The 16,902-nt window shown below is 43.0% G+C and overlaps 1 protein-coding gene across 2 annotated transcripts in view; it reads left to right on the forward strand.

Moving 5' to 3' along the window:
* Positions 1-2,611, forward strand: part of SH3YL1 (SH3 and SYLF domain containing 1) — a 50,805-nt gene extending 48,194 nt beyond the window's left edge. For both annotated transcript variants that reach the window (XM_051778120.1, XM_051778118.1), the window contains exon 10: positions 2,014-2,611. In XM_051778120.1, coding sequence (XP_051634080.1) covers positions 2,014-2,213 — 200 coding nt within the window. In that variant the 3' untranslated portion in view covers positions 2,214-2,611. The remainder of the gene's footprint in view (positions 1-2,013) is intronic.
* The last annotated feature ends 14,291 nt before the right edge of the window (positions 2,612-16,902 follow it).

Here is a 16,902-nt window from a genome sequence, read left to right on the forward strand (position 1 = left end):
CAGAGAGGTAAAACACCCTCTTCCTTCGAATATGCAACTGAGTAATAACTGTTTCCATGCCTTAACGCCTAAAGAGTCCTGAGCCACAGTATTTTCTGGCTATTATTTAATACTAGGAGTAAAAAGTCAGTCTTTTACTTCTGTGGGTTTTGCTATGATTTCCTCAATCAAAATATCTATGTTCAAACCACACATTGCATAGGAGCACATCATATCATCCCAACTGCATCAAATGCTTGAATTCTTGGAGGAATATCATGTAATTGCTGAATACTCAGTCTGTCAGACTTTCAAGTGTGAAAGTAAAAGAGCTATTTAGAAAAGCTGTAATGCTGCCTATTTTGGTAGGAGTAACTGGTGAAGATATGGACCTCATAAACATTTTCACATCAAAAGAAATAGTGTTGTGTGATTTTAGATCATGAATACAGATATCAGGAGAGGGAGATTGTGTGATCAAGAAAGAGAGCATTTGACTTCTCTGCAACCAACTATCTTCCAGTACATGGCCAAATAATTTTGTATTAGTCCTTGATGATTGTATCAAATCCAGATCTTGAAAGGAAAGAACTGACCTGTAGAATGAACATATATATTGACAGATGCTGGGGGAAAAAACCTCTGCTTACCTTTGCGTATCTTTGTAGCCCAATTTTTTTCTCTGTCTTCTTTTGAATGCTGTTTTTGTTTGTGAGTCTTGGGGGGAAAGAATTTTTCCTCTTTCTTTTGAAATGATAAAAGCAAGAAGAAGAAAAGATCTGTGGGTATCAGTTGTTGAAGATAGACTGCAAGAAAAAAATGTATCAATGCTTCTCTCACCATCCTTTCTAACTCTGTGCTTGCAATGTGTAGATTAATAAGAGCTTGGGTTTCCTATTTTGCAACAGTTTTGACAGCAAGCAGGTGCAGCTAATGCTAAAAGCCTTTAATCTTGCATGCTTGAGCATTTGTGCAGCCATCATGTCCATATGAGAAGTACATCCTGAAATCTCTCCACCTGACTGTGTAAACATCATTATTTCCTCTTAACTAGTCTTCCGTGGCACCTTCAGTTTTTCACTTCTAGATGGATTCATGCAAGAGATTTAACTGTTTTCTAAATCAACATTAAACAAAGGCAACTACCTCATATAGTTCAGACAGTTAAAGAAATTGAGAGAAAACAGAAGTATTAGTAAATTGAGGATATTCACTTAGATTAAAAGTTCAATAGTAATAAACATTGAGACACTGGCTAAAAATTTTCAACAGGAATTGAGGCTAGATAATGATATCCAAGATTCTGATGATTTTAAAACTAGATCGGAAGACTCATGGCATGATTCCAACACTAGTTAATGAAGGAAATATGTAAAAGACTGGTGTAAACAGAATAAAAGCCACTTGTATATGCGGTCTAAAATACCACTGTGCAAACTAACTCACTTCCAATACATCAAACTGTAATCAGTTTTTTCCACTGGCACATTTTGTGTGTTTTGTTTAACATGCAAGATACACCAAAATCCCGGGCACTGCAAACCCTATGGAAAGAGAAGGGAAAGTGGTGTGGATATTTTGTATTTTGCCATCCTATATGCTGAGTTTTGAGTAAAAAATCAATTTCTCTGCTTTTCTATGAAAAAACTGTCACAACACATACTAAAACTGAAATCTGAGCAGGGGTTCCATTAGCAATCGTTCAGGAGGCACTCATGCTTTCTTCAACACACTTTTCACTGTCTCTGCCTGTATGAGGCATACAGAAAAAATGGCTGATCTTTATTTTGTATAGAGTACTACTTTATTAAATAGATGGTGCCAATAGGTTGGAATTCAAATTTCACTTACTTAAGAATATAGTGAAAATGGAAGGGTTTTTTCATTAGTGGTTTATATGCTCAGATTATTTTGGTCTTTGTCACTGCTTTCTACTATTGTTTAAGAATACTGTATTTAAGAACTTAGTGTATGTGCAGACACTAGTAATTTCCTTTTAGTAATTTTCTTCTTATTTCATTTCTTTCATTTCAGATAACTCTTGGAGTGATCCAGTAGAGGTGACAGCACTTTATTCATTTGAAGGACAACAGCCAGGTGACTTGACTTTCAAAGCTGGAGACAAAATCACAGTCACAACTAAAACAAATTCCCAGTTTGATTGGTGGGAAGGAAGAATAGGAGGACAAACTGGCATCTTTCCAGCCAATTATGTTGCCATAAGTAACAACTAAATTTGTACAGTATAAAATGTTGAGGCAGTAATATATTCATACTGAAAAATATATTTTAACTTTTCAGATTTTATTAAAATGAGATTCTCAACCACGACTGTTCTAACAAAAAAAATGAAATGCATTGAATGATCATAACTTCCCCCTAAACTTATTTCTTAAATAAACAGTAAGTGATAATCAATTGATGAGAGTTTTATTTTTGAGCGAGTTACCATATAAAAAGTAATCCAATTTGTGTCTAGTTTCAATTTGGTCTTGCTGTGTGGATTTATTTTTTACATGAGAGAAAAACCTGTAAACAACTTAGAACTAGACATGCTGAAAAAATGCTGATTTTTATTAAAATACAATTTATGGTCTCTTTCTTTAATAAATGTGCTCAAATTTACTTCAAACCATCTCTGAGTTGGAGTTCCTTACTTTTACTAAATACAGATATTTTTTCACAGGTGTATGGCAGATGAAATTGCCTCTATACTTGGTTTTAAAAATCACTGTAGATATTGCAGTTTTTCTTAGTAACTATTTTAGGTCTGGTTTCTAATGTTTGTCATTGTTAGGCATACAAAGACCTTTTTTTAAATTCTAACAGTCAAGCAGTTCAGGTTCTCTGATACCTTGTCTCATATTGCCCTCATCTTTGAAGAATTTAAGCACTTCTGAAAGTTTTTTTTTAATAAAATGCATTAATAGTCCCTCAGAACATACATAGGCTTATCCTTGATTCCTGTAGGAGCTTGTTCCACAGGTGGAAGACAAGATAGAGAAATTTCTGCATAGTACATAAGTAAGCTTGAATTCTTCCTCCTTCTTCTCATTTAAGACTTTTATAAGGTTTTATCTTTAAGGAAAGAGCAACACTGAGTAAATTGCAGAGAAAATAGAGTAAATTTATAAGGTAAAGTATAAGTAAGTAAGGGATATATAAGTAAGAAAGGGAAGGTATTTCTGTAGTATGTATGTAATAGTAATATATAGCACTATCATTCTCATATTTCAGCTTAATTTTGAGTATATTTCTAAATCAACTTCATTTAACAGATACAACTTTAAAGTTGATGTAACAAATCAAAGCAGAGGTGAGAACGAGACTTGGAGTTTTTGAGAACCAGTTTAGTTTCCTTCTCAATGCTGAATATGCTGAATTTGCCTCTTATATGGAGCTAATGACAAAATGATAATTATGCTCCTTCAGTTTCAGCTGTTCCCCACTTGAAAATGTATTTTGTTAAATCCTTGTTTCTTCTAGCAGTGCTGTAAGTACCAGAAAATTAGTATGTATGATCTTTCCAGCAAGCAAGTTACAGTTGATCTGCTGTTATGATCCACTAATCTATCAGATAATGTTTAGCCTCAAGTTATCTCATCTGAATGGCAAGGCAAAGCCTAGTGTAGATGAAGATTGAGCATCATTAGGAAATCATTCCATTCTACTCATTGGCAAAAATTTCTGGATTTCTTTCAGACTGGGCCACACATGTTTGATAAACAAACTTAAAATGAGACAGCAGAGACTGAAACCATAGTCAAACATGTTTACTTCCTCTCAGTGAAAATCCTTCCTAGACTTTTCCTCATAGATCAGACAGATGTGTGTGTGTGGGATCTGTCTTCACATAGATACAATCATCAAACAAATCCATGCTGCTTGCAGGTATTTTTTTAGAAAATATTTTCCAACCAGCGGGAATGTGTTATATAACCTTTATGTAGCTGCACTGGAAGTGTTAATATATGCCTTTAGAAGGACTGCTGTAGCATCTGCCAGTTTGAGGTGAGAAAGCGGGTGTCTCAGTCTGGAGAGACTAGACTGTTTGCTAAAGAGGGTGAGTTGTGAGGTAGACCAAACTCCTCTCTCTCTGCAATTGTAATGTCAAATTAAGGGGCTTTACTCGAGGAAAATGTGGAAAAACAGAAGAAATAACAACCCTTTATTAAGAAATATATGAATGTTGGCAAAAAAAAAAAAAAAAAAAAAAAAAAAAAAAAAAAAAAAAAAAAACAGTAACACCAAACAAAACAACACCAGCAACAACAACCACAACAACAAGTCTAAAAGAATACTCCTCTGTCCTTTAACACAGTCCTAATTGCGGTCTGCAGGGGGCGCTGTTGGGCCGCTGGAGCTGCAGGGCCTGCAGTACCTGGTCACGGTCGGCAGGGGGCGCTGTAGGACTGATGGAGCTGTAGGACCTGCAGTACCTGGTCACGGTCGGCAGGGGGCGCTGTAGGACTGATGGAGCTGTAGGACCTGCAGTACCTGGTCACGGTCGGCAGGGGGCGCTGTGGGCTCCGTCAGTCACCCGCGGGAAGAGGGGACCGGAGAGAGAGGTCCCGGACCACGAGGGGAAACCGAGAAGGAGATGAGGGGGGTCCTCGCCTCCGTGGGGGCGACAAGGAAGGCAGGCAGCACACTCCCACGGGAACTCACCGCTGTCTCAAGTGGCGAAGACTCACTGCAGTCTCAGGTGGTAGTGTCTCCAAAAACTCCTCCTCCTCCCCCGCGGGCAAGCAAAAACTCTCCGATGAAACACAGCGGCTCCGGCGGGCGGGACAGTCAGACAGGTTGAAGCCAGCAGGATGGGAGGGCGAGCCCCCCCAGGATTAACAGCCAAAACAAGCTAGACCTCCGGTCCCCCTCCCCAACGAAAAAATGCCTGTCTGCACCCCAGAGAGCCAGCCACACACACCCACACTGCCTCTCCCCTCCCAGCCAGAGTCTCCACCAGCCCCGCCTCCGTGCCTCTTCCTTATCTTTCTCCAAGATCGGTCGTTAACCCAACCCGGCTACATCTTTGGTAATGCTAATAACCTCCCTCCCCCCACTCACTCCGTTTCTTCTCCCTTGGAGTGGGGCAGGGGGAAGGAAAATTCCCCTGATTTCCTAATCTATAACATTATCCACCCCTAATTTTTCTTCCCCATGCTGCCACACTTATTAGGTTAAATCTTTGATCCTCATACGTACATGCAGTATTCCAACTATATACTCATCCACTAGTAGGTAGATACACATACAGATACAGGTGCAGGGTTACATACAGATACAGTTACAGCCAGCTCACCCCAGAGTAAGGTTTCCCTGAGGTATGCACCGAGTTTCTCCATCTTCCTGCATCACCCACCAGGTGCAGCCGGGCCCTTGGGCAAAAACAATCCCACGAATGGGTTTGTCTTTGCTCGAGGTAGGGTCAACCCAAACCTTTTTTCCTAACACACCCCTCGCGTGAATCACGGGGACCTTATCTCCATCCACGGTGTGGAGGGACTCTGACTGGGCAGGGCCGGCTCGGTTGATGGAACCTCTGGTGTTAACTAGCCATGTAGCCTTTGCTAGATGCTGGTCCCAGTTCTTGTCTGTCCCTCCACCCAACGCCTTCAGGGTGGTTTTCAACAGTCCATTATGTCGTTCAACTTTCCCTGCGGCTGCTGCGTGGTATGGGATGTGGTACACCCACTTGATGCCATGCTCCCCTGCCCAGGTGGCAACTAAGCTGTTTTTAAAATGAGTTCCGTTATCTGATTCAATGCGCTCTGGGGTACCATGTCGCCACAGGACTTGCTTTTCAAGGCCCAGGATGGTATTTCGGGCAGTAGCGTGAGGCACCGGGTACGTCTCCAGCCATCCAGTGGTGGCTTCCACCATAGTAAGCACATAGCGCTTACCTTGGCGGGTTCGTGACAGTGTGATGTAATCGACTTGCCAGACCTCCCCATACCTGTACTTACTCCAACGTCCACCATACCATAGGGGCTTGAGTCTCTTAGCCTGTTTAATGGCAGCACAGGTCTCACAGTCATGGATAACCTGGGAAATAATGTCCTTGGTTAAGTCCACCCCTCGGTCTCGTGCCCATATATGGGTGGCATCTCTGCCCTGATGGCCTGAGGCATCATGAGCCCACCGTGCTAGGAACAACTCTCCTTTGTGCTGCCAGTCCAAGTCCACCTGTGACACCTTGACTCGTGCGGCTCGGTCTGCCTGTTCATTGTTGCGATGCTCCTCATTGGCTCGGCCTTTGCGCACATGGGCATCTACGTGGCGGACCCTCACAGTGAGCTTCTCTGTTCGGGTAGCGATGTCTTGCCACGTATCAGCAGCCCAGATGTGTTTTCCCCCGCGTTTCCAATTGGCCTTCTTCCATCTGTCCAGCCATCCCCACAGAGCATTGGCTACCATCCACGAGTCAGTGTAGATGTACAGCTTTGGCCACTTCTCCCGTTCTGCAATGTCCAATGCCAGCTGGACTGCTTTGAGCTCTGCGAATTGACTCGATTCTCCTTCTCCTTCAGTAGCTTCTGAAACTTGTCGGGCGGGGCTCCATACAGCTGCTTTCCATTTGCGCTTCATTCCTACAAGGCGACAGGAACCGTCAGTGAAGAGGGCGTAGCGTGCTTCTTCTTTCGGTAGTTTATCAAATTCTGGAGCTTCTTCAGCCCGTACCGCCTGCTCTTCTGCTTCCTCATCTGCTAGACCAAAACTCTCGCCTTCCGGCCAATTTGTGATGACTTCTAGGATCCCAGGGCGATTCAGATTTCCAATACGGGCACGCTGTGTGAGCAGAGCGATCCACTTACTCCATGTAGCATCAGTGGCATGATGTGTGGTGGGGGCCTTTCCTTTAAACATCCAGTTCAGCACTGGTAGTCGAGGTGCCAAGAGCAGCTGTTCTTCTGTGCCAATCACCTCAGAGGCAGCTTGTACTCCTTCATAAGCCGCTAGGATCTCCTTCTCTGTTGGGGTGTAATTGGCTTCAGATCCCCTGTAGCTTCGGCTCCAGAACCCAAGTGGGCGACCTCGAGTCTCACCAGACACCTTTTGCCAGAGGCTCCAGGAGAGACCTTTATTCCCAGCTGCAGAATAGAGTACATTTTTCACATCTGTCCCCGTCCTGACTGGCCCAAGGGCTACAGCATGTGCAATCTCTCGTTTAATCTGTTCGAATGCCTGTTGCTGTTCAGGGCCCCACTGGAAATCATTCTTTTTTCGGGTAACCAGATAGAGAGGGCTTACGATTTGACTGTACTCCGGGATATGCATCCTCCAGAAACCTATGGCACCCAGAAAAGCTTGCGTTTCTTTCTTGCTGGTTGGTGGGGCCATGGCTGTGATCTTATCGATGACTTCCGTCGGGATCTGACGACGCCCATCTTGCCATTTCACCCCCAGGAACTGGATTTCTCGGGTAGGTCCCTTAACTTTACTCTTCTTTATGGCAAAACCAGCTCCCAGGAGGATCTGGATGATTTTCTTCCCTTTCTCGGAAACCTCCTCTGCTGTGTCCCCCCATATGATGATGTCGTCAATGTATTGCAGGTGTTCTGGAGCCTCACCCTTCTCTAATGTGGCTTGGATCAGCCCATGGCAGATGGTGGGGCTGTGTTTCCACCCCTGGGGCAGTCGGTTCCAAGTGTACTGCACGCCCCTCCAGGTGAAAGCGAACTGCGGCCTACACTCTGCTGCTAAGGGAATGGAGAAGAATGCGTTTGCGATGTCAATAGTAGCATACCACTTCGCTGTCTTGGACTCCAGTTCATACTGGAGTTCCAACATGTCTGGAACAGCAGCACTCAGCGGTGGGGTGACTTCATTCAGGCCACGGTAGTCCACAGTCAGTCTCCATTCTCCGTTAGACTTACGCACAGGCCAGATAGGACTGTTGAAAGGTGAATGGGTCTTGCTGATCACCCCTTGGCTCTCCAGCTCACGGATCATCTTATGGATGGGGATCACAGAGTCTCGGTTTGTCCGGTACTGCCGGCGATGCACTATTGTAGTGGCGATTGGCACTTGCTGTTCCTCGACTTTCAGCAACCCTACGGCCGAAGGGCTCTCCGAGAGGCCGGGCAGCGAGTTCAACTGTTTAGCCTCCTCGGTCTCCACAGCAGCTATTCCAAAAGCCCATCTATGTCCCTTGGGGTCCTTGAAGTACCCGTTCTTGAGATAGTCAATGCCCAGGATACATGGGGCATCTGGACCAGTCACAATGGGGTGTTTCTGCCAGTCTTTCCCGGTCAAGCTCACTTCAGCTTCAACTATGGTCAACTCTTGAGATCCTCCAGTCACCCCCGAAATGGAAATAGTCTCTGGTCCCACATGTCCTGAGGGCATTAACGTACATTGAGCGCCAGTATCAACCAAAGCCTGATATTTCTGTGGGTCTGACGTGCCAGGCCATCTGATCCACACAGTCCAATAGACACGGTTGTCCCGTGCCTCTACCTGGCTAGAGGCAGGGCCCCTCTAACACTCGTCTTCATTCTGCCAGTCATCGTTTTCCTCTTGTGAACGTCGACGGGAGGTGCCCTCTACCGAGTCAGATCCCTGCCCGCAGGATACTGGTACGGCACTCACTTTCGCAGACTTCCCCTTTTCTTTCTCTTTCAACTCTTGTACTCGGGCTGCTAGGGCCCGGGTAGGTTTCCTGTCCCATCGTCTCATGTCTTCTCCATGGTCACTTAGGAAGTACCACAACTCAGTTCGTGAAGTCTGTCTGTTCTCTCTAGCTGAGGGGCGTCTGGTTCTCACTGGGGCCGTATGGAGATTGTTTCTCTCAATCTTCTCTTTCAACCCTGTAGTTAATTCCTTGAGCTCATTAACTATTGTCTCTACAGAGGAGATACGGGCCTGTATCGGTCCTCCGATCATACTGTCGTACAACCGAAGTTTATTTATTACAGACATCACTGGCTCCCGCTTCTCCCCAGCCTCCAGTGATGTCAGGTAACCTTTATGTATGGACGGCCCCATACGTGTAAAGCTCCACCACATCTGTGGTGTACACTTAACCTTGTCAGGATCGTTGGTAGGTTGCCCATCCCCCCCAAACAGTACTTCTAGCAATGCCATTTCTCTCAGCCGTAGGATTCCTTCTTCGATGGTCTTCCAGCTCTTGGTGTAATGATCTGCCTGCAAGGAATCTCTGTAAATGAACCTCTCTCTCACACCATCCACGAGCCGTGCCCAGAGAGACAGGGGCTTCGATTCCCTCACAAACACCTCCTCAATACCCACATCTTGGGCAATGGACCTCAGGAACCTCGCTTCACCACCATCAAGGTTTACTGCATCACCTGTAGAGTCCCAAACTCGGATCATCCAGGCCAGAACGGGCTCACTCGGACGACGAGCAACATCTGCCCGTAGATTCCGGAGGTTATTATACGATAAAGACTCAGTGATGATTTCTGTCTCTGGAGCAGCTGCTTGTGAGGACCCTGCCTCTCCATCATCGTCAACTAGGCGAACTGATTTGGCTTTACATTTCTTCCTGTGGATAGTGGCAACCTCCGTTGGTTTAGTCTGCCCCTTAGTTTTTTCCTTATCCTGAGTCACCTTGATATTAGGCATCTTGTCCTCGTCTTTTCCTTTCCCCTGGGAATGCTGCACCATACCAAGCAACTTCCTGTAGGCAATGGCCAAGACCCCGCATGCAGCTGTCACCTGCTTCTCCATGGATCCATCACGACCCCTCTCCCTCACAGCTTTCATTATTTTTATAGGGTTCAGGAGTTGTTCAAGGGTAAGTTTCCATGTCATGGGAGCTGAGCAACTTTCTAGGAATTTACCCATGTCCTCCCATAACCCACGCCACTCGAGGTTTTCCACCCCTGGGTCAGGCTCCTGAACGCCTTCTCGGTAATTCTTGGCCTTGGCTTGGTATATCAGGTATGCTATAGTGGCACAATTTAGGATGAAAAGCCCAACAATTGAAATGTCTCGGACATCTAAAAATGATTTAAACTTCCCAGAGGCCATTGTATCGTATCCAAAAGGGAACTGAATAAAAGGTTGGGCGCGTGCATTCCCCTGTGTGTCTCCATAAGAATGGGTACTATTATCCTTAAAACCCCAGAGGAAGCAGCTTAGGCTAGAGCAGTAGTGTATCCTTGAGGATATGTTCCGGATGAAAATCACAGGTGCTGAATTTGCCGTGTCATATACCCAATGCACAAACTCAAAAGTACTTATTGCAATGTAAGTACTAGTATGCGAACTGAAACACGTTGACAGGTGGGACAGGTATCTTGGCATGGTCATATGCCAGAGGAGAGCAACAACCCCTAACATCATGGTGCCTACAAATTCAAAAACGCGTGTCAATCACACAAAGGGTAGTTATTCTTTTTCCACCTTTCCTCTTTCGAGCCCCACGTTGGGCGCCAAAAATGTCTCAGTCTGGAGAGACTAGACTGTTTGCTAAAGAGGGTGAGTTGTGAGGTAGACCAAACTCCTCTCTCTCTGCAATTGTAATGTCAAATTAAGGGGCTTTACTCGAGGAAAATGTGGAAAAACAGAAGAAATAACAACCCTTTATTAAGAAATATATGAATGTTGGCAAAAAAAAAAAAAAAAAAAAAAAAAAAAAAAAAAAAAAAAAAAACAGTAACACCAAACAAAACAACACCAGCAACAACAACCACAACAACAAGTCTAAAAGAATACTCCTCTGTCCTTTAACACAGTCCTATTTGCGGTCTGCAGGGGGCGCTGTTGGGCCGCTGGAGCTGCAGGGCCTGCAGTACCTGGTCACGGTCTGCAGGGGGCGCTGTAGGACTGATGGAGCTGTAGGACCTGCAGTACCTGGTCACGGTCGGCAGGGGGCGCTGTAGGACTGATGGAGCTGTAGGACCTGCAGTACCTGGTCACGGTCGGCAGGGGGCGCTGTAGGACTGATGGAGCTGTAGGACCTGCAGTACCTGGTCACGGTCGGCAGGGGGCGCTGTAGGACTGATGGAGCTGTAGGACCTGCAGTACCTGGTCACGGTCGGCAGGGGGCGCTGTGGGCTCCGTCAGTCACCCGCGGGAAGAGGGGACCGGAGAGAGAGGTCCCGGACCACGAGGGGAAACCGAGAAGGAGATGAGGGGGGTCCTCGCCTCCGTGGGGGCGACAAGGAAGGCAGGCAGCACACTCCCACGGGAACTCACCGCTGTCTCAAGTGGCGAAGACTCACTGCAGTCTCAGGTGGTAGTGTCTCCAAAAACTCCTCCTCCTCCCCCGCGGGCAAGCAAAAACTCTCCGATGAAACACAGCGGCTCCGGCGGGCGGGACAGTCAGACAGGTTGAAGCCAGCAGGATGGGAGGGCGAGCCCCCCCAGGATTAACAGCCAAAACAAGCTAGACCTCCGGTCCCCCTCCCCAACGAAAAAATGCCTGTCTGCACCCCAGAGAGCCAGCCACACACACCCACACTGCCTCTCCCCTCCCAGCCAGAGTCTCCACCAGCCCCGCCTCCGTGCCTCTTCCTTATCTTTCTCCAAGATCGGTCGTTAACCCAACCCGGCTACATCTTTGGTAATGCTAATAACCTCCCTCCCCCCACTCACTCCGTTTCTTCTCCCTTGGAGTGGGGCAGGGGGAAGGAAAATTCCCCTGATTTCCTAATCTATAACAGCGGGTTCTGCATTTACCTATCTTCGACAGACTGCATCTATTGCTTCTTAATCCAGAAAACACTAAATAATCCACTATCAAGACTCACTGAACAGGATTTATAATGTTCAGAAGCTGGATATGTCACATATTCACAAAGAATGACTCCTGCATTTCTGATACCATGTTGCTGCTCTTTAGCTGTGCAGCGTAAGCTGAAGCATCCACTAGCAGAATTGTGCTGTAATACTTCATTAGTCATTTCCAGAATGCTGACTACTTTTTCAGCCAACACTTGCCTTTGTGTAGAGTTGTTAAAGCTTCTTAACTCATCTCAAGTGTCTTCTTCCATGAAACTCTCAGAATTTATGAACTTGCACTGAAAAATCTTTTTATTGTTTATGTAAATTCAGTTTCTTGGATTGCCTTAACTGAATTTGGGGAAATATGTCGGTTGTTTAAGTATTCATGATAGTCTGTAGACTCTGCAGGATATCACTGACTAATTACTAAATCCAAGCTGCATTTTGAGGGGGAAATATTAAATGGGAAGCCTATCTCATAACTGGAATGCGTCTTACTTTGTTTAAATATCATATAGGAGAGAGAAGATTCAGCAAATTAGCCTAATGCAAGAAAAGCCATTGGTTGTCAAAACCAAACCTTCTTGGAGCACTACAGAAATCTACTGCCAGATTCCAAATGTCATTGACACAGGCTGGATCAGCTCAGTGGGCTTAGGCTTAGTTCCAAAGGTGTTTTTACAGCAAAAACACTTTACATTAAAGGCAGCCTGCATGTTTGGGTAAACTAAGAGATCCGTAAAGAACAGGTAGTGTTATCGCAGGTTCTCTGCAGTAGGTCTAGGAACAAAAACCTAGAGATACACAGAGTCATCCATGAGACACGTGTTCTGGTAAGAGAGGTTTTCCATCAAAGAAAATCCATGTATGTGTTCCTTTGCTACTGGATGCCTGACTCAGATCCAGAAGAAAGAGAAGATATTGAAGAAGATAGTGCCTCTGGCACAAAGTATTTAATGTGTTTGTCAACCAGTTATGAGGTATCTGGCATCCAGCTTTTAGTGGGGGCTGGGAGAATAGATGTCTGTAGCAGCAAATCAATAGGAATCTGTTCTAGAAAAGAAAAAATGAGTTATGGAGCCATGGGATTCTCTCAAGGGGATAGTTAATAAAAGGTACAGAGGTTACAGGTGAAGTACTTCTGGTGTCGAGCAGGTTCAATTCATCATCTTGCTTTTATAAGCAGTTACCTTCAGCATGTAAAACAACTATTTTTATTGTTGAAGCACAGCTAATCAGACAACAGTAATTTCTGTACCACCCACTGTGGTCCCTTTCAAAGTGGCCCATTCTGTGATTCTGTGATTCCTAACATGTCTTTGGCAGCTTACATCATTTTTTCCCTTTATGTTTGTTTGTGATACTCTAAATACGTGGCCAAAACCATAATTAGACAGTGTTCAGATTCTATTCTTTATGATGTCTTTAAAAAAAAACCAACTGTTAATTTACTAGTAATTTAACTCATAATTTTAAAAGTTACATTGCTAATAGCTGTAACTGCAAAATTTTTACCTCCATTCTTCTTTTTTTCCTTGCAGTCCATTGCTGACCAAAAAATATTTCTGTTAGGTGTAGGTGTAAAATTCCCTGATGGCTAATATCTCCATGTCTTCAACAACAAGTACACATGTAATCTCACTCTCATATCATATGTTTGGCCTTCTCATATCAGGCCAAACATTCCTGTTTATTGAACCTTTCACAAAAACTCCTCAGGCCGGTCTTTCTTGATTAACTGTTTAATTTCACTTTTCCTGTATTTGTGTACACACACATGCACACTGGGTTGTTATTTTGGATCCGTGTTTGGATAAGGATAAGCCAAATCTGACTGAATGTCTTCCTCAGTGATGTTCTGTTCTGTTGGCCTTAATAAATTGGGAGTAGGATGGCAGACAGAAATTCTTGATTTAGTACTGGCATCTGCCTGAAAAATGACTGCATTTCTCCCTTGAAAGCTCAATAAATTTCTACAGTAACTCTGATTATGTCTGTACAAATGTTTAAACAAGATTTTTACAAATTGAATCAAAATTTAGAGACTTAAGTCCATATTTTGTACATTTCTATCAGTTCTATACATAGCCTATGCCTATGGGTTCATAAGGAAGACAGAAAGAGTTGCTCATGTTTGCAGTAGATCTTTAAAAAAATTGTCTGATCTGCAGGAAACTGAACTTCAGCTAATTTATTTCAGTTTATTTCAGTTGATTTATTTTAGGATTCTTAGATGCACAGAACTTTTGAAATTTAGATCCTTCTTCTGTGTTGCCTAAAAATATAGACATAGCATCCTACCTATAAGCATCTATTTCTAAAAAAACTTGGCCAGAACATTTTGAAATTAAATTAGGTTTTATTGAGAATCTAAATTTATCCAACACTTCAGTCTAAAAGTTCATGGGAAACCATTTGAGGTTTTAATTGGTTTTTGCTCTTAATTGAATTAGAAATACTGCAAAGAAAACCTTTTGGGCTTTTCCCATGCCATAACTAATGTAAGAAAAATAAATAAAAAGTTTCATTCTTTGGAAAAGATTTTTAGTTAATTTCATTTAAAATGAAGTGCAAATAGTTCTTTAAATGTGAGGAGTGTATAACTAATGCATGCTAATCCTTACACTAGATTGATATCCACATCTTCTTCTATATCTGCGATCCATCCTGTAATTCTTAACCTAAATCTTTTTTTAACAGTAAAACTAAAAATTGTGATAATTGTAGACTGCAGAGGAATTCTGCCATCTGCATTGCTAAGATGAGCTTTTGCATCTGCCTTTATAAAGCTTTTACATAGCAGTTCTCTTCAACAGTTCTTGAGCCCTTTTACCTGGCAAAGTTCACATTCCATTTAACTTTCTGGAAGAGGCAAATACTTCTAACATGCTTATGCATATTTCCAACCTTCAGCTTGAGAAGTTGTTTTATACTGGAGCCTCTGTTACAGGCAGAGAAAGCAAGCTGGGCAGTGCCTAGAGGAGCTAACTGTACATGGAAGAGCTGTCCAGCTGAAGAACAAGGAGCTGCTTGCTTGTCAAACCTGAGGACATTGTCTGTAGTATAAGTATATGGAGTGTATCCAAGAACTGCTTGAATACAATTAATTCCATTCACAAAAATGATAATCATAGTATAAATAATTTTATGGTTTAAGACATTTTGAAGCAAAGACTTTCTTCTCCACTCTTCTCCTTTTCCACCTATGTATCCTTGTCCAGTCTTGTGCTATTCCTGTGCTATGTGTGGCCTATTAGTGTCTGACTTGCTGAATGCTCAAGGACTATGTTTGAGGGTGTCCAGGGCAATTAAACCTAATCTTCCTGTGGCCTCCTTCTAAACATTTGAGCAATGCTAACCACTGTTCCACATAGTTAGTTGTGGAGGGAAAAAAAAAGGCTAGTTAACTGGCTTTGGCAGCCTAAATTTTCACAGCATTCTTCTAAAAGAAAATTGTTATTTTGTCAAATCCGACATGTGGTCTCACATCAAACATTATTAGAATTCTGAGTTTCTGAACACTGTATCTTCACAATATTTGCAGTCCTTTTATACTTTCAGACACATAAGTTTATTTTCCAAAGGCAAATGTTAGTCAAATCCTTTTCTCTGAGGATTTTAAATAATTTTAGATTCTAATTTTCATGCCAACCACATGTGAGTTTATGCTTCACAATAAATTTAGATAATGCTATTGAGGGAAATAAATAAAGCATCTGGATGGAAAAGTATTGTCACAGATTGATAGTTCTAGCTGCTTGGGAGACATTTTTGATTACTAAAGCATCAAGCCACTTAAATAGGTGCCATTCTGTAATATTTTAGCAACTGCAGAAATTTGGGCCAAAATGAACTATTTTTAAGCAGAGGTGATGTCTGTTAAAATACTAGGTTTGATTTGTCTTACACATTCTGTGGTGCTCATTTTTTGTAGAAACTAGATCTGCCCATTACCTTTAAAATCTGTCTCAGGCTATTACTTGCTCTCAGCCTCGTATTCCCTTTAGTGCATATTGTATTTTAATTTTCCCAATTTCCTTCTGTCATATTTGATGTCAAAGTTAAGGCCACAGTTAAGCCAAAAATTCAAAACATCAGTCTCTTATTCTAATTGGTTTTGTGTCAGCCATCAGATTGTTACAAATGTGAACCTGAACAAGCTGCCTAAGATTTCGCAGCCGAAGATTGTATTTGATATGTTTGGGATCACTCCTTCTACATATCTGATTTCATACTTTTAAGACTAACCCCTTGTTTCCTTCTGGGAATGCTGAAAATACTTGGGCCTGTTCCAGCTCATTTGACATCAGTGGGATTCTTTTGGTAGCTTGAGGTATACTAAATATTAAATGGTGCTACATTTACTTAAATTCTTCATTACTCTCCTGACTTTACTAGGAGCCAGACTGCTGCTCAAATTACAGTTTAAAACAGAGATTATTGATGTATTTATATGCCTCTGAAAACAATCCAATCAGTATTTTTTCTGTGGCCATCACACTCTCCAGCAATACATACTCTTAATGTAGCTTTCCAGTAACTCACATTCTTAGCAGAAAGGATACAGGCTTTGCATCAGTCCATGCTAAGTATTTTTTTTCCTATGTTACCATCTATGTGTTCTCCTGATCAGTTACTTCCGTCATTTAAAAAGCCATCTCACATGTTTGAAGCCTGTTACAGCTTCAGTTCTGAAGAAGCCCTGAGCTTCGCATATTCCTGAGCACAATGCCAGCATCTTTTCCTCTAGATCCCTTGGACTCTGGTCATGAACACAGTAGCCAAAGGAAATAGATTTTCTCTTTGAAGATTCCTAGTCACAATTGCTCTTTTGATAGCTTAAAAAAAAATTACTATATAAAAAGTAAAATTCTATAGCTATCTACTTGTTTTGTCTTCTCAAGGTTAGGAACTTTACCTTAGCTTCAGTTGTAGCAAGGATTTGTCTTCTGATACACAGAGGTCCCCTTCTGTAGGGTAGCACTCATTGCCACACTGCTGATAAATGCTGAAAAACAAAAGTGGAATCATAGAATCAGAATGATTTGGGTTGGAAGGGACCTTAAAGGTCTAGTTCCAATGCCCCTGCCATGAAGAGGGACACCTTCCACTAGACCAGGTTACTCAAAGTCCCATCCAGTGTGGCTTTGAACACTTCCAGGCTTGGGGCATCCACAACTTCTCAGGACAATCTGTTCCAGCACCTCACCACCCTCACAGGAAAGAATT

This window comes from Manacus candei, unplaced genomic scaffold (assembly GCF_025592945.1).
Source record: "Manacus candei isolate 608988 ecotype Guabito, Panama unplaced genomic scaffold, ASM2559294v1 h1tg000011l, whole genome shotgun sequence".
Classification (NCBI taxonomy): domain Eukaryota; kingdom Metazoa; phylum Chordata; class Aves; order Passeriformes; family Pipridae; genus Manacus; species Manacus candei.